We start from the raw sequence: 19103 nt of genomic DNA, 5'->3' as shown, positions 1-19103 counted from the left end.
TGCTGAGTCCAGTATCTGAGCCCCAATCCAAGTGGAGATTTGCAGGAATCTATCAATCCTTGTCCTGCCAACAATCTAGAGGCTCAGAATAATATTCTGGAGATGTGTTCAAATCCCGCTATAGCAAGAATTTTAGATTTTGTTTTACAGTTGCATGGGATGTGGGTGTTGCTGTATAGGCCAGCATTTATTGAGAGTCCCTAATTGCCCTTGAAATGAGTGGCTTGCTAGGCCATTTCAGAGCGAGTTACATTGCGGTGGAGTCACATGTATACCAGACCAGATAAGGATGGCTGATTTCCTTCCGTGAAAGACATTAGTAAATCTGACGTTTTCTTTCAAAGAAGATCAACAGTGAAATTATGTTTTTAATTTCAGATTTAATTGAATTGAAACTTCACCACTTGTCATAGTAGGATTTCCTGTGAACATCAACCTGGCAGTCTGCGTTTTGAGAGTTACATTACCACTCTGTCACATCCTCCAGATTAATAGATCTGGAATTGAAATCTAGTTTCGGTAATGGTGACCATGATACCATCATCAATTTTGTAGAAACTCACCCAGTTCACTGATGTCCTTGAGGGAAGGAAATCTGCTGTCCTTACCTCGATTGGCCTACATGTGACTCCAGACCCAGACCAATGTGGCTGACTCTCAAGTGCTCTCTGAAGTGGGGGAACAAGCCATTCAGTTGAAGAAAAATTAAGAATGGACAACAAACATTGGTTTTATCAGCGACACTCATATTGCATGAGAGAATAAAGAAAGATAAATCTGCTACTGCAGCTTGATTCTCTTGAATATTTATTTTTCCTCTTCTTGTCTCAAAGTGTTTTGGGATTTTCTACATGCTTCAGATAAAAGGGGAGTCAGAATTTGCAACTCTATCCCACAAAGTTGTTGAGGCTGGAGGGGTCAAATCAACATTTCAAAAGTGAGTTAATAGATTTGTTATGTAAGGCTATAAAGGGTGAGGAAATCATTGCGAGCAGCTAAAGTTACAATGCAGGTCAGCCTAACTCAATGGTGGAATGTACTAGAGGGCCTGAATGCTTCCTCTTGCCCCTGTCCAAGTAAGTGGGTATTGTCATTGTGCTATGGATTAATACACTTTGCCTCTTTTAATTTCATTTCTTTTCCAGAGAGACTTGCTCACTACAAACTGAAATCTCCTGCTGCAATGTTGGCTGCTCAGGCCAAAATAGGCCTACCAGGGCCACCAGGAAATGATGGCCTGCCAGGACTGCCTGGGCCTCGAGGAGAGACTGGGCCACAAGGAGCCAGAGGCAAGATTTTTCCAAAATATAAGCATAGTAGCATTTTTACAGTGGCATGGAGGGCCTCATCATGCTTTGAATTGACATTAGTGTACTAGTTCAGGAGAAACAAAATTATCCTTGGAGAGGTAAACAGTTACATCAATTTGTGTGCATGTTTCACAGATAGATATGTGGGAGGTCTTTTCTGGTTCAATGGCTAGTGGTCCTGTCTCTGAACCAGGTTCAAACTCAGATCTAGGTTCGAGTCTGACTTCGGTACTTAATGGCCAAGGGTGGTGCATTTGTAACATGGCCCAATAGGTTGATTGCCAATCTGCAGATCCTTGTAAAACAGCTAAAGGTGGCAGAAGGTTCAGGAGAGTTCCCTGGTCATACAAGCTTAATACAGAGCTATAGAAACAGGCATAAACACGTGTTTCATCTGGTTACATGATACTAAACACAGAAGATATAAGAAGATGTGTGATGACTTGCCCATTTCAGAGAGCACAGAGTCCTTCGCTGGAAGACATGGGGACTAGTAGAGAAGATACTGCAGAAATTGAGTGAAAAATGTATAATGCTGTACAACAGGTTCACTGCTCAACTGGATTATTCTCCAATGGTATATAACCCTTCTGATTGTTCTGAGCAAACAAATCAGAAGGAATCTCTAGGCTTAACACAAAATAAACTGTCCCCCAAAACGATTGTACATAGAATAAAAGGAACCATGTAGGTTAGTCATGTAGAGTTCAGTGTTATTCATTTTTCAATGTGCAAACAGTCAGTGGAAATAAGCAAAGTGACAGACATAAGAAGGCAACGAGTTAGAAATGTCGACGTGAGTAGCAGGAAAGCATTGGGCTCATTAAGTAGGTCATTATGTTGAAATAATATAGTTCTAAACGGAATCAAATGCTGGGACTGCAATTTAGCAAATCATTGTGGAGCAAGCAAGCAGTGGGCTACAGCAAGAAGCTCAGGAAGGAGGAAAGCCATTAATGTGAGGCAACAGGAAATAGCTCTGGATTAGTTTTCCGCATTAACCAGTGAGAGTTGGCAGCCTGACAACGTAGGAGCTAGAAAAAAGACCTCTCAAGATCCAGGTGTAATACACAGTAATGTTAAAGTGAGAAAGCCCTACTCATAGACTTACCTCACACTCAAATAAGGACAATACACTATAAACAGCAAAATGAATGCGATATACTGATATGTATGTTGTTTTACAGGCTATCCACCAGCTGAGAAAGAGGTGGGGTATCATTTTGCACCCTTTATCCATTTGCCTTGTGGTTGATTTAACCTGTTTTGGGAGTGACAAGTCACCCACCACCCTGGCAGAATAGAATAAAATTATCCCCAAAATTTTTGTGTTAATCATTCACCATCGTAACAAGCTATGTCATGAGAGTTTAAATAGAACAGTGCTTCAATTTTACACATTACGTGATGAAGCATTGAGCATGCAAATCATCAAGTCTTGTTGGAAAAGAAAAAACAATTTTCTTCCTCTTTTGAAGATACTAAACAAAAAAAAACTATACGTTATGGAAAACGTACAGTGCACTATGAATCTGTCTGGCTTTAAGATGTAGATTTCGCAACATTTCAATGTTATTGGAAATTCTGAATTATTCCTTCAGCCAGCAGTTTCTGATCTCATTACATCTTCAAACTGATTATGCTGATTTATGAGGCCTACCTGGGCTGGAAATATTTACATCGCACAAATTATAACATTGGCCAAAGTCTTGAAGTAGCAAGACTAGAGGGAAGTTTTAATGTTTAATTGAATGTCACATCCTCTAGAATTACAACCTACAGCTGTTCCGTATACCTCTTGGCTCTCCTCACAGTCGGCCATTCATTTATGAAGAGTCTTAAAATCTGATTTTTCCAACTCTGTTTACACCCATACAAGAAAGTCATCACCACTAACCAAGAGGTTAGAATTCCAAACTGGTTGGCTTCGGAAAGTTTCAGAAATGGTTTTGGTTCTCTGCAGTTGAGATTTTAATCGTGGGGGGAGGGAGCTGTTGCTGGAATGGTTTCCGCAAATTCGCAGTTCAATTTTGGCACATTATAGGGTGGCACAGTGGCTCAGTGGTTGGCACTGCTGCCTCACAGTGCCAGGGACCTGGATTTCATTCCAGACTCAGCGACTGTATGACATTAGCACATTGTCCCCATGTCTGCGTGTGTTTCCTCCGGGTGCTCCGCTTTCCTCCCACAGTCCAGAGATGTGCTGGTTAGGTGAATTAGCCATGCTAAATTGCCCAAAGTGTCCAGGGATGTGCAGTCTAAGTGGATTAGCCATGGGAACTATGGGGTTACAGGGGTAGGGTGGGTCTAGGTGGAATGCTCTTCAGAGGGTTGTTGTGGACACGATGGGCGGAATAGCCTGCTTCCATACTGTAGATTCTCTGATTCAATAAAGACAGAAAAGATTAAAATGAATAAACGATGGTCAGACCTTCTTATCAAACTTGTTCCCAAAAACCTGATTGAGCAGTAGAAAACAAATTTATCAATTAACCATGTACAACCCAGGAGCATGGATGCCATTAAACCTCCCCTCTTCCAAGAATGATATTTAGAAATCTATCTATTTCAAACAATACTTTCTCAAGTGTCAGAAGCAAAACATTTCCTACACCTGACTTGTAGGCAGTGGTGCAGGGCATTATACATTATAGGATGACTAAGCCTAAGTGGATCCCAAATTACAAAAATCTGACTTACCAGCACTCATAATTACAAATGAGATCCCAAATTGCTATTAATTTTAAGAATCCAGTATGGAAACATTCACTCATACAAAGCGACTTACGAATGTACTCAGGAATGGAACCCATTTGTAATCTGGGGATTGCCTCTACACCTAAATTCTCATGCTAAACCTCAACCTGTTGATTTATGGTTGTGTCTAAAAGGCGTCTGCCTCTCCTCCAGTTTCCAGTATCTGTCATTGGGATATTATACATTGTAATCTGGCCATTACAATTGGAATTTTCATCTTTTTTTCAAAGCTCCAAGTGTATCTTTTGACATTATTCCTACCACCTTAATTGTGCTAAAATCCAGATTTATTGGACAATTTTCTACTTTGATTCATTCTTTGCTAGAATCTCAAGGTTGTAGAAGTCTTGATCACCCTGATCTACCCTTCTTAAAGCAAGTGCACATCACCAGGAGCATAACTTCTTGATACATTGCATCTTGCTGCCTACATTAATCATTTAGTGCAGGGTGATAATCTGCATGATGGGCCATAGTCCTTTACATGCATTTCTCAGTTAGCAACAGAGTAATCAGTATATAATGCAAAAACACACCCCATATCTTCAGCTACTACTGCACTAGGTAAAGTAATTCATACATGTTACTCCAGTTCATTAAACCATATTTTATCCTTAGTTAAGCAAAATTGTTCATTAACAATAGCTTTCTGTCTTCACCTCAGCGCATAAAACATCCATTCTATTTCCCTTTCAGGAATGCAAAATGGAAAGGACAAGCAATGAAGTATGCCCTTGATTATTTTTTAAGCTTTATCTGTGGACACCAGTAGGACAAAGATCTATTCAATGCTGTTTGAAATACATTAGTGCTCGGGACAAGTGGACAACTCAATGAAAAAGAGCAATTTGGGTTACTGAAGTATTCAAGACTTCTGTCAATGCTGGGCTGCTTGCCAGAAAAAAAATCCTTGTCAATGTTCCAGTTGCAGTTTTGCTTCCTTGGGTTTTGGGAGTTCCATATTGGTAGGGGTCAATCTTCTTTCCCTGTGGTGGAAGAGTTTCACTGACACACCCTTGACACACTCACTATACATTTGTGTTCCACCAGATTTCTTTACCTGCAGCGGACTTTGCATTACTACTTTGGATTATAACTCTTTGACTGTTTTTTCATCTACTCGGAAACTTTGCTCTACAGTTTTTGATTTTTTTGTCGTAAATGCTTTGAACTCTTCAACATTGCATCTTTGTCAGTTTCTTTTTGAGTTACTCCTGCTCAACAAAGATTGGACAAGAGTTACCAATGCTTCTACATTATAGAATGATTAAGATACAAATTCCCAACTTCCGAACATCCGACTTATGAATGCTCATAATTATGAACAAGATTACATATTATAATTAATTTTGAGGATCTAACATTGGCTTGTACTTACAAATGGCTATTTTATATTGTACTGTATTGTGTTCCAACTTGCGTACAAATCAACTTATGAATGTACTCAGGAACGGAACCCATTAGTAAACCAGGGACTGCCTGTACACCTTAATTCCCGTGCTAAACCTTGTTCTGTTGGTTTCTATGAACTTATTTTAGAAAACTCACATAGCTAACTTTTCTTGTGCATTCCTTTTGGAAACCAGTTCAGGCACCTTGGAATGCATGCACCTCATTGTTTTTGGTAAGAACTGATAACTGATAAAGAACAAAGAACAAAGAACAATGCAACACAGGAAGAGAGCATTCGGCGCTCCAAAACTACGGCAACACTTTTAGCCCTTCCATATTAAAACTGTCTTCACTTGCAGGATCCGTATCCCTCTATTCCTTTCCTTTTCACATTTCTGTCCAGGTGCTTCTTGTTGCTGCTATTGTGTCTGCCTCCACCTCCTCCTCTGGCAGCGTGTTTCAGGCACTCGGCAGCCTTTGTGTGAAAAACTTGCCTTGCACATCTCTTTTAAACTTTCCCCCCTGCACGTTGAACCTGTGACCCCTAAACCTCAGTGTAACGTACTGGAGCCATTCAATAAAATAAACATGAAATTAAAAGCTAGCCCAATGTTGAAAATGTAACCACTATCAATTGTTGTGAAAACTCATCTGGTTCTGTAATGAACTTTAATGAAGGATATCTGCCATCCTTACCTGGTCTGGCTAACATGTGAATCCAGACCCACAGCAATTGTTTAACTCTCAGCTACCCTTTGGGAAACAAGGGATGGGCAATAGCTGCCTTAACCGTGTTGTCAAACATATAAAAGTAAATATCTGACCTCTGTTTCCTATGATTCCATAACCTAAATTTAAATACTAAAGTGGCAGACATTTTGTACCTGCGTTGTTGAAATGTGAGATTCTCTGCTCACTGTATTTTCCTCACAGTGAGCTTCACCTACGTACATTTTGTAGATATATCAATTCTCACTTATCTGGAATGAGACTGCTGACAGTGCTCTAAACTGTGACCTCTTTTAATCTCTTTTTACAAACTTACAATTCCACACTGTTAAATAGGTCAATGATCTGTCTTGACAATCAAAGTCTCAACTACCCAAAGCATACAACTGTCTGATTTTCTCAAGTTAGATTCTGATGGCAATTGTAAATTATTATTTGCACATACATATTTCTGTATCTGTGCAGAAGAAATGCTGTTTTAAGATATGGTGTCTTTGCCTGCAGGAACTCTGACTGATTGACTGATATGATTTTCTTTGCTTCATCTTTGACAACCAGGCATTCAGCTGCCAAAACTCTTGGCCAAAGTCTTCAAAATTTCTTCCCTAGATACCTCCCTTCTTCTCCTTTTAAGAAGCTGTACGTAACCTGACTCATTGAATATAATTTTAATCAATTGTCCGAATTATCTGCGTTGCTCAATTTCAAATTTTGCTTGACTGCATTTTGTAAATGCCTTATGACATTTTTCTATTGTTACATAAGGCTTTATAAGACAGTTGTGTTTTAGACTGTCTCCCAAGCTAAAATTGAATAATGAAAAGTCACATGATCTGCAATGGGTTCTGCTTGACAACCAGTTGTGTGACTTGGTGACCATGGAGACTGGAAGGTGGGGAGCTCTTGGGAACCGATGGAGGTGGTTGAGTCTAGGTTAAATGCTTTTGAAATGCATTGTGCCAGCGCTTGAAAACCAGTGCAGAAGCTGTTCTTGTCGTTATAGACGTTTGGACTCAGAACGTTCTGTGTAGATGTCCAGCGGATCCTGATGGTCGGCTGGTCCTGTAGTCAAAGAGAATGAACCAGCAGGAACTTAAAAAGAAACTCTCTGAAAGAATCATCCTGGTGTGGCTGAGAGAAGAAACCATTGTGCCCTTTACATTTGTTGTTGCCACAATATTACCTACATTAAGATTTATTTCTGATTAAAATTTACCGCAATCTTCAAAATTGTTAATTAAAATAAGTGTCAAAAAACACCTATCTAGAGAAGGATATTAAACTGCACTTCAAAAATGCCTTCCAGCATATGTTCAGGATCTCATCCAACTGCAAAAAAAGTTTGTTTCAGTGAGAATGAGGTACAAATGATCATAACCCATTAATACCCATTAAAATTTTATTAACTAGTATTAATTAATGGGTATTTTACTTGTTCCACTCACTTTTGTCTGACAAGTTGCTTAGCTTTGACTTGCTGAGCAAAAACAATGTTTTTTTTTGTTTCTATTTGGGCATGTTTTAAAAGTTCTCTAAATGTTTTAGTACCTTGTTTCTTGAATTAAATTCTCCCATCCCTTCAGACTGTTTTATTTTAGAGTGAATTTTATTCCTTGCCACAACAGTAACAGCCAGCTATTGGTTCTAAACCAGAGCTTCTTCATGCTGGGTCGAGAGCTGAAACTTTGAGATTGTGAGCTCTGAGGCCACAATGTCCAACATGGTGCTCTGACCAAGGTGTAACAGCTATAACAGCTGTGTTCGCACTCTCTCCATTCTTACTCAGAGCTCATGATAATTCTCAAGCTTCGCAATGGGGTCATAGATGGAAGGAGGTTTGGGAGGTACTGTTCTAAATATTCTAAAAGTGTGCTGTTTGTGTAATACCTTCTTAATGAAGACAATTGTTTGATTTGATATTTTACTTGAGTATCTTTTAACAAATACTGATGAAGTGTCCATCTTGATGCAAATCAAGCCTTCAGTCCTTCTCAACTAATCTATTTTTGTGATGATGAAATATCTACAATAGAATCTTGTTAAAGAGTTAAAGTCTCACCTGTCAGCTGGCCGACTAGCAAGAAACCCATGATCCCTGTTCCAGGAAGGCCCATCAAACTACATGCCAGTCGGGCAGTGGTGATGTCACTGGTGTAGACCATTGCACAACAAATACCAAGCAGATAAAGAGCTTGGTACTTCTGCTCAAAAACGCTGGCACATTGCTTAAATCTCTAGTTCAAACTTATCCTCATCACTTACAGATTTCCCGATGTTGCAGAAAACCATCAATTTCAAAAAGTACAAATGAGCGTAAGATAAAACGAAAAGTAAAGCTAAGTGCTAAGTACACGGCTTTGATTTTAAATGCAGCAGTCTGTTAGGGGGAGATTAAGTGTTAAAGATATTTAAATTACAGGCAATGCAAGGCAATTACAATGCAAATGGTCAGTGCAATGCAATATTGGTTCACTTTATTTAGGGAAGGATGTTAATACTTTGGAGTCTGTTCAGAGAAAGTTTAATAGACTAATACCAGGAATGGACAGGTTTGTCTTCTGAGAAAAAGTTGGACTGACAGGTGAAGAAAGTGGAGTTGAGGATTATAAGATCAGTGATGATCTCATTGAATGGTGGAGCAGATTCTGTGGGCTGAATGGCCTACTTCTGCTCCTACATCTTATAGTTTTGTGGCTAGTCTTGTATCTGCTGCAGTTTAGAAGGACAAGAGACAACTTGATTGAAACATACAAGATCCTGAGGGGTCTTAACAGGGTAGATTGAAGAAGATGTTTCCTGTTAGGAGAGAATCTAGAACTAGAAATCACTGTTTAAAAATCAATGGTTGCCAATTTAAAGCAAAGATAAGGGGAATTTCTCACAGATGTTCTCAGTCTTTGGAACACTCTCTTTGAAAAGGTGCTGAAAGCTGAATTCTTGAATATTAAGACAGTATTGGATAGATTAGTGTCGGAAGAGGAAGGGGAAAACATTATTGGGAATGTGGAAGTGAGGTTACAGTCATATATTCCATGATTTTATAGGATGGTGGAGTAGGTTTGAGGTGATGAATAGCCTACTCCTGCTCCTTGTGTATGTTTTTATGTAAATTTTAGTGACTGAGCATCTCGGATTGTAAATGTAGAACTTAGAAGGAAAGGGAATAAATATCCAAAAGGGCAATGATTACAGTAATTCGAATAAAACAGTAGGATGCAAGATCGGTTCTGACCATGGGAAAGTCTAGGGTCCAAAACTGAGGAAAGGATTGCTGACCAACTAACAACTATTTCTTATCTCCTGTCTGAGGATATCAGAACTGTACTAGGACTTCTCACATACCGCTCCCCCAGACAATCTGACAGTACTCAGATAACTGTAGCCTGGTAGAGATTTGGATGACATTGCAAGGAAAAGTAGAGATTTTGGCACTCAAGAGGAAATGAATTTTCTTTTGCGGCACTGATTCAGACAGCTTGAGCACCCAGTCATGCAATTAACTTGTGGAATAAAAACAATAACCTGATGGTTAGGCAAGGGGGAGATTGTTGTTGTATCATTGTACTGTTACCAGACCATAGGGGTACTCACTCATTAGAGAGAGATGACAGGTAGTAATTAAACCTGAGTCCACAATACCTCAGGTGAGGTGAGAGGTTGAGAAGGAGAGTCCTCATGGTGACCTCTGCCAGTGAAGGGAATTGAACCTATGCTGTTGGTGTCACACTGCTTTGCAAACCAACCATCCAGCCAACTGAGCTAAACTGAGCCTCCTTACCTCACTGATGAAGAGGTTTTTCATAATGACCTCAGTTATGATATTGTAAGGTTAGTGACTCCAGAGTCTTTAAAGCTGGCTGTGTTGGTGAACCTGCAGTAGATTCATTCCAGGCTAAGGTTCAAGAGATTACTAGTGACCTCAAAGAGGGTTATAAAATCAGGAGGGGCATGGATAGGGTAAATAGGCAAGGTCTTTTCCCCAGGATGGGGAAGTCCAAAACTAAAGGGCATAGGTTTAAGGTGAGAAGGGAAAGATATAGAAGGGACCTAAGGGGCAACTTTTTCATGCAGAGGGTGGTGCGTGTCTTTAATGAGCTACCAGAGGAAGTGGTGAAGGCTGGTACAATAACATTTAAAAGGCATCTGGGTGGATGTATGAATAGGAAGGGTTCAGAGGGATATGGGCCAAATGCTGGCAAATGAGACTTGATTTACTTAGGATATCTGGTCGGCATGGACAAGTTGGACCGAAGGGTCTATTTCCATGCTGTATATCTCTATGACTGATTGAAAGTGCATCCAATAATCATCAGCCATCAGGGCATTAAGACAAAGCTACACTGGGCATTAAGACAAAGTATCATCAGTTCCTAAAACCCAATGCAGTGTGTATTCCTGAGTCCTGTAATGGGAACCTACACCTTGTATTGATTCTTAATTTTGTGTTTCTCCTGGACAGGTTACAGAGGTCAGAAAGGTGAAAGAGGTGAACCTGGCATCACACTTCCTGGTATTGTTGGTCCCCGTGGCCCTCCAGGTATGATGTAAGCCCATGGCTCATTTTCTAATTTTGCCTTCTTTCTGCTGTTTGTGAAGTCACTAGCCCATGATGCAGCAGAGACACAATCATGTGGAGCCCTCAGCATAGTAACTGCTGTCTCTGTTGTAGGGTGGTCATAGCTTGTATCTAATCCTCCAACTACATGAACCGGGCAAGCCAGGTATCAACTCCCCCACCAGTCAGTATGAATTCTTTAGGTCATTGGCTGCCCAATCTCACGTCAGTCAATCTAGTCTCCTGTATTTGCTACCCACAATGTGGTCTCTTCTACTGTGGGGAGATGAAACACAGACTGGGTGACAGCTTTAGAGAATGCCAAAAAATAACTCAGAGCTTCCAGTTGCATGCTACTACCACACACAACTATGTTCGCTGGCCAACACTTCTGTCTTGGGCCTGCTGCAGAGCTCCAGCGAGGTTCAGCACAAGCTAGAATAACAGCATCTTATTTTCCACTTGGGGACCCAGGAACCTTCAGAACTGAATACCTAGTTCAATCATTTTAGAATCTGAACACCTTCTTTCATGTCCTTTACCCACCTTCACACCTCAGGCCCTATCATGACATGGCTGCTTTCAACATAGCCAACCCATTTTCACTTACTTATGGTCCATATTATCAGCTTTTCTTTCTCCCTGGCATACAATCATCCATCCTTTTGTCTCCCTAAGTTTCTTTCTGTCTATCTGGACAACATCACTGCCTGTCCATTCATTCCATCTCCCATACCTCACTCCTTGTCTTCAGCATATATATCACCTTTTCCCAGTTACTAGTAGTTCTGAAGAAGGGTCACTGGACATGAAATGTTAATTCTGCTTTCTCTCCACAGCTGCTACCAGACCAGCTAAATTTCTCCGCAATTTCTGTTTTTGTTTCAGAGGCTAGGAATCCTGCAACAACTCACCTATTCCCTCCCCAGAGCCTGTCCACCATCTATAACACACAAGTGAAGAGTATGAAGAAATACTCCCACTTGCCTGGATGAGTGCAGCTGCATTAACACTCAAGAAACTTGACACCATCCAGGTCAAAGAAGCCTGCCATATCTGCAAGCATCTACTCCCTTGACAACTGACACTCAATAGCAGCAGTGTGTACGATCTACAAGATATACTGTAAAAATTCACCAAGTTTCTTAGAAAGTATCTTTCAAACCCACAGCCACTTCCATCCAGAAAGAGAAGAGAAGCAGATACATGGGAACACCACCACATGCAGATTCCTCTCCAAGTCACTCACCATCACAACTTGGAACTATATCACCTTCCTTCACTGCCACTGAGCCAAAATCCTGGAACTCACCCACTCCTCAGCACCCTCCAATAGCATTGTGGTTCTACTAACAGAAACTGGACTGCAATGGTTCAACAGAACAGCTCATTATCACCTTTTTATGGGCAGCTAGGGATGGGTCAATAACTGCTAGCCCAGCCAGTGATGCCCACATCCAATGAATGAATTTTTTAAATCTGTTTTTATTTCCCTAAAGCTTAGTTAACCTTTGTCCTCCAATACTGTCGCATCTGATCCTAACTGACTTGGGTTTTCAATCAAACAGTGCTGGGGATGATTAGTATTGGGATGGTCAGTATTATGGAAGGTCAGTTTTGGGCCAGGCAGTCTTGGGAAGTTCAGATTTGGGAATTTCAGTATTGGGAGAGCCATTATTAGGGAATGTCACTATTGGGGAAGTTTAGTATTGGGAAAGGTCATTATTGGGAAGGTCAGTATTAAAGAAGATATGATCAGTATTTGGGATAGGTAGTGTTCAGGCAATCAGGATTGGAAAGTTCAGGATTGGAAAAATCATTTTGGAATGGTCAGTATTGGAGAAGGTCATTATTGGAAAAATTAGCGTTATGACAGTCCATGTTGGGGAAGGTCAGTATTGGGAAGTCAGTTTTGAAGATGGTAGGATTGGGAAGGTTAGTATTATGACGGTCAGCTGCCAGACCTGCTGAGCTTTTCCAGCAATTTATGTTTTTGTTTCTGATTTCCAGCATCCACGGTTATTTAGGTTTTTATGATTTTCCGTATTGGGAAAGGTCAGTTATGGGGAAGGTCATTTCTGGAGATGGTCACTTTTGAGGAAGGTCAGTTTTAAGAATGGTCGGTCTTGTGATAGTCAGTATTAGGGGCAATCATTATTAGGAATGTCAGTATTTGAATGGTCATTCTTAGGTACAGTCAGTTTTGGGGATGGTCTGCATTAGGGTGGTCAATATTGGGGCAGTCAGTATTGGGCTGGTCACTATTGAGGATGGTCAGTATGTGGAATATATTCATTGAGTAAGGCAACTATTGGCGAAGATCTTCCCAATACCATTTTAAGAGAAAATTTACAATTATTATAGTGACAAATGTAATTTTGATTTTGGGACACATGCAAAATAAAGAAATCTCCACTCAGCAAGCCCCTATACTTCACCAGTGTTATTCAAATTATCCAATTGTGTTCATTTTTCAGGCCTTTTCTAATAATAATGTCGCTATTTTGCCTCTGTCCACAGGCTATGGAGGCATAGAATCTGTTTAATTAATCTGCAGGTGAATGCATTCTCTTAAATCAGCTGTAACTATTCTGTAAGGCAAAATGAATTATTTCTAGTGAGCAGTTTTCAGTGCAAAGCTGACACCCTCCTCATGACTGATGCTATAATGATCTTTGACTTATTTCTGATTGTGTCTGATTATTTGCCTCTTGACCTTTGTGATTTTATAATGAATACAATGAGCAGTGATGGTGCGATTGATATGTGGCAATCACGTAAAATGTATTGGTAACAAATTAGTGACATGCTTTACATCCCGCTTGGGGCAGCACGGTGGCTCAGTGGTTAGCCTGTGAGGCAGTGCTAGGGACCCGGGTTCGATTCCACCCTCAGGCAATTGGCTGTATGGAGTCTGCACATTCTCCCCGTGTCTGCATGGGTTTCCTCCGGGTGCTTCGGTTTCCTTCCACAGTCCAAACGTGCAGGCTATGTGGATTGGCTATGCTAAATTGCCTGTAGCATTCAGGGATGTGTAGGTTAAGTGGGTTATCAGGGGATGGGTCTGGGTCGGATGCTCTGAAGGTCGGTGTAGATTTGTTGGGCCAAAGGACCTGTTTCCACACTGTAGGGATTCTATGATTTCTGTGATCAAGTTCATTTCCTGTTTCAATAAAGTTGCCTTCATTGTCCTCCTATTTACTCACTTTGTTATCAACTTGGCTTCTTATCTTTTCTTTCACCATTTTAACATAGCTCTTTCTCTTTTTTCTAATTACGATTATTCATGTGTTTTGGTCTAAAATTACAAGTTTAACTGTTTGTTTTGTTTTATAACTGCAAACACTCATCCCTGCTCCTGTACTCAAAACCTCTTGCAATGAAGACCAATGGTATGAAGGCTAACATACCATTGGCCTTCTTTACCACCTGCTGCACCTACATGCTTACCTTCAGCAACTAGTGCACAAGGACACCCAAGTCCCAATGCACACTGCCCTCTCCCAATTTACAGCCATTCAAGTAGTAATCTGCCTTCTTATTTTTACTTCCAAAGTGAATAACCTCACATTTATCCAAATTATACTGTGTCTGTCATTGATTTGCCCATTCACCCAACCTGTCGAGATCATGCTGAAGGATCTATGCATCCTCATCACTGTTCACCCTCCCCCCAACTTGGTGACATCTGCAAACTTTGAGATGTTACATTTTGTTTCCTGGAGATGTGAGGGGCAAGTTTTTTTACACAGAGAGTGGTAGGAGTCTTGAACAGGGGTGCTGGTTAAGGCAGATATGATAGGGGCATTTAAGGGACAGTTAGATAAGTATATGAATATGCAAGGAATAGAGGGATATGGACCAAGGACGGGCAGAAAGAATTAGTTTAACTTGGCATCATTTTTGACACAACATCTTGAGCCAAAGGGCCCGTTCCTGTGCTCTACAGTTCTATGTTCTATGTTAAGAAGTGACGATCGAATTTCAAGCAGCTTTTTCAATTGGAATGGCTTTTTTTCCCATTTTGGCAGGCAAGTGCTACTGGAGTCTGTGGACTGTTCAACTGACTGCCACACTTGTGTGTTTCAGGGTTGCCGGGATTGAGAACAGTAGGTCCTCCTGGTCCACAAGGCATTACCGGTCCTCCAGGACAAGATGGAAAATGTGATCCTACAGACTGTCTCTTTCCTGAAAGCTTATCACAACCACCTGCAAAAGGATAAAATAAAAATCCAACTTTTAACCAGACATATCATGTCTGGCAGTTTTGGAACTTCTGTAACATGTTATTGTACAGACGAAGCCTCACCAACACAGGAACCCAAGCTCTTTCCTTTGCAATTTGCAAAACTGTATGGGTAATTCCCAGTGTGTAGGTCAAATGCTGATCAAGGCTTGTTCAGAATGAGATCTTGCTGTGCCCCCCATTTGACTATAGATGGTGCATTCAAAATTTAATGAGAAACTGTTGTGTTGAGCATTGGACACAGCACAACAATAGCTATTTGCATTTATGAATGTAACTGATAGACTTTGTTGGTGATTCTGTTCCTTGTCCTTGAATATATTGACGACACGTCTCCCATGTAACATGGGGATCTGTTTGGTAAATACGTTTGAAATTAACTCAGCTATTTTCTGTACAATTCAATGAAATATATACCATTTCAACTGGGCCATGGCTGTTTGCAAACAACATCAATCCCCCTTGTTCTCCTTCCATTTATTACGATTGCTCTCATAGAAATACAGAAAAACCCAGCACAGAAGGAGACCATTCGGCCACTGGTACCTACCCTGGCTGTTTGAATGAGCTATCCAATTTATCCCACTTACCCCATGACCTGCCAAGTATTTCTTTTCAAGTATTTACCTTTTGCATTTTGAACATTATTATTGATTCTGCTTCCAGCACCTTTAAAAATCTTATTTTACCTGTAGTATTGACTATTGAAAAACACTAATAACCTAATGGCTGCAGTTCTGCAAACTTAATTAACAAAATGGAGTCATTATAACATCAGAGATATGATTGTTTATTATCTGTAGACTTCCTTTGCTTTAATTGTCTCTCCAATTCAATTCATTACAAGGTAATATTGCAAACTAAACCACCTCCTGAACCTTCTAATTAATTTCTTTTCCATGGATAACATTTTATATTCATTTATTTCTGTGACGCAACCAATTAATTTGCTGTTGTGCTTTTGCCAACATGCATTACATAATGATCTGTGCGACTGACTGCTAATCAGGTACATTGCATCACGATTCAGTAGCTAACTCTCATGACTTTGGATTTGAGGTCTATGTGTTATGAGGAGCCTGAAAAGTATTTGATAATGAAACAGTGTGATAATATATGTTCTTCCCCTGTCGATTTCAATAGTAGCAAAACGCTTTGTTTAAACAGGAAAGAAAACCTTAAGTCCCTACTTTTAAAAGGTATGCAAGTTTAACATTGTTGTTGATGACTTTCCACACTTGTAATGCACAAACAATATTGTTTAGCGGCAATCTTTAATTTGAACTGTGTGGAACAAAGACTATTCCAAAGAGTGTTATGTGTATATTTTGAATTTTTTTGTTAATCATAGCAACATTTAATTTGCTTACTGCTTGGAACCTCCAATGCTGACTTTTAAATACAGATGTTGATTTAATTCAAATGTGATTTAAACTGGTAGATCTTATTTTTTATAAAATGTAAAATTGTGATTGTTTTATTTTCATATTTGTGTGATAAATGTTTCTAAGTGTTGCATTGAGTTGCTGCAAAACACAGATTGTACTGTGATCATTGCTCCAAACCTCTTAACTGCAGCAGACAATTTTCTCCCCTTTACATATTGGTGTATTTTTATATTATCAGTTCATCTGAATGAGATGTATATGCTGTCATTTCATATATGTTACTGAAAACATGAACTTCATCTGCTGCTTTGCGCTGGTGCAAGTTCCTTTGATCAAAAATAGAGGAGTTTGTTTAACATGAATTGTTAGCAGAAGTATCTCATGAAAAGAGCATTCCATTCCTTACCCTGTCTCCAGAGGTTTTTGGAGACTTAATACAACGCACGATGGCCAGACAACATCTGAAACATAAATTTACACTTCAGGTTGAATGTACCATGATTGGAAAATCTCTTTCTGATCTGATCTGTCTTCATAATTGCTTGTAGATGCAGTGAGAGGCTTTTTACCTTCCACAGGTTTTTTGTACATGATGAAGTTATAGTTATGTTAGCTCCCATAGCATAAGAATTAGACATGAGCAATGTGGTATTGAAAGATCTGAAAAATATTTATTAAAGCTCCTGATATCTACATATATTGCAATTAAAGGTTTACAATTACAGACCTGTCTGGTCTAGTTGTGAACAATTCAGTTACAAATGTCTACAAGTTTCCCTCAGCATATTGTACATTAGTTATTAGACAGAACACACTTTCAAGACCAACAAACGTTAACTGCGTTTACAGAGTGACAGTGTAATGCTGTACAACGGTCTGAACAGTCAGACATTAGGCAGTTCTTTCTAAAAACTACTACAGAAATGATGGGTTGTATAGCCACCTTCTGCCCTTTATGGAAAATCAGAAAAAACAAAACTGGTTTTCTCAGTATTAATGGAAGGAAAAGTGGTAGAATGTAAATGTGAGAATTCTTGGCATTTTTAATTCTGACTTCCAACATTAATATTACCTTTTTAACATTTTCTTTGGCTTTGTTAAAATTCTCGATGTTCAAAAGTTTAAACAATTTGGTATCAGCCAAATTTAATATCTATGAGATTGCTCTAATTCTTACCCTTCTTTCTCCCTCCCTGTTCTGAAATTGATGCTGCCTGGATCTAAGATGACTTGTCTCCAGCATTGTTTTAAACTTGCACCAACTTGCTTTCAAAGGGTGCTCTCTCGAATGCCTGCCCATGGGATTACTTGAGACCAACAGAAATGCTGTTATTTTGAATTGTCCTTGAATCATAATGACAGTGTATTTGCTGTAAAACATTTATTTCAGAATTAAGGATGGTAAATGCTCTTGTAAAAGCATGCAGAAGTACTTGTAAATATTTGTTGTTATTTTGCTAAGTTTTTTTGCTGCAGTAATTAATGTGACTGCATCTCTGTCATCGGTTATGAAATTGCATTGTGAAAACAAATACTTAAGTAACAATTTTGTTAAATTGGTGAATTTATGTTTCCCTTCATAGAACAAATCCAGATCGGTATGTTATTTAAATGCATGATCACAATGAGGAAAATTGTTTAAGACTTCAAATCTACAGTCGGTGCGTGAAAGTGATTATACCAGCTGGATTTATAGTTTCGTACACAGTGTCCTACCTCACTTGAGGGCTAGTGTTGATCTGAATTTACAAAATACATTATTTACTTGTGGCATTAATTAATTTTATTATTATAATGAATGTAGTTTTCTTCAGTCTTACATGAAATGATCTTAATTTCCATATTATTGCCTCATTCAGTGACAGTTTACATTGTTTAGGGAAGGTTTCCTTTTTATTTCTTTGGTTGCTTTCTGATTGTCGCCATTCACCAGAGAAGCTGAGATCCAGAACTACAACTGGCTCAGATGTTCCTGTATCTTGTCCAGGAGGGCGTTCCTCACAGTTCAGTGATGATGCTGCTCAGGAAAGAGGAAGAGCCAAGCCTGACTCCATCCTCACTCCCTTCCTCCCATGAACACGTGGACATGTCCATCAAGGATATGCTTGGGGAATTCGGATTGATTTTGCTCCATTTTAGCCTTGGGGAAATGAAGTCGGTGGTACATCTCCAACATGTTACCGTGGGTAAGGCCAGCCAACTCCGTCATTGACCAGGGATCAAACTGTCTCCGGCTTCATATTTCACAACCTCAAGTGGAACAGGCAGGAAGACATAGTAATGTTATAATTTAGTTTAAAGTTATAAATGGATCAGGATGTTGGGGCAGCTGGTGTTTTTACTTCTCCTGGAGTTTTATACTGTACACGTTTAACCTACAGTGTAAACTGGTTATTGACTCAATTTCTTTACATGTTCAATATTGTTTTATTTCTTTTTAAAATGCAGTTTGTTGGAATTTTTCACTAATCTTCTTTCTACACTCTGATTTTCAATGCATTTTTTGAAAAATGTTAAATTCTGTACCCAGCCCTAATAAAGTATATCTTGAGATGCATTTCAGCTTATTTCTTCATGTTGAATTCTTATTTTAATATATGTGTTTTTTCAAGTCAAAGAACGTAAAAGCATGGGAGGGAAGAGAGATAACAAGGTGTAGAGCTGGATGAACGCAGCAGGCCAAGCAGCATCAGAGGAGCAGGAAGGCTGACGTTTCGGGCCTAGAC

At 39.5% G+C, this 19103-nt stretch overlaps 1 protein-coding gene across 1 annotated transcript in view; it reads left to right on the top strand.

Moving 5' to 3' along the window:
- LOC109919211 (collagen alpha-1(XIX) chain-like) overlaps positions 1–2565 on the top strand; it is a 42696-nt gene extending 40131 nt beyond the window's left edge. The window contains exons 13-14 of the mRNA XM_048597073.1: positions 1146–1289; positions 2498–2565. Coding sequence (XP_048453030.1) covers positions 1146–1289; positions 2498–2565 — 212 coding nt within the window. The remainder of the gene's footprint in view (positions 1–1145; positions 1290–2497) is intronic.
- The last annotated feature ends 16538 nt before the right edge of the window (positions 2566–19103 follow it).

The sequence above is a fragment of the Rhincodon typus genome, chromosome 5 (genome assembly GCF_021869965.1).
Source record: "Rhincodon typus isolate 14 chromosome 5, sRhiTyp1.1, whole genome shotgun sequence".
Taxonomy (NCBI): Eukaryota; Metazoa; Chordata; class Chondrichthyes; order Orectolobiformes; family Rhincodontidae; genus Rhincodon; species Rhincodon typus.
This window is presented reverse-complemented; position numbering and strand designations above follow the sequence as displayed.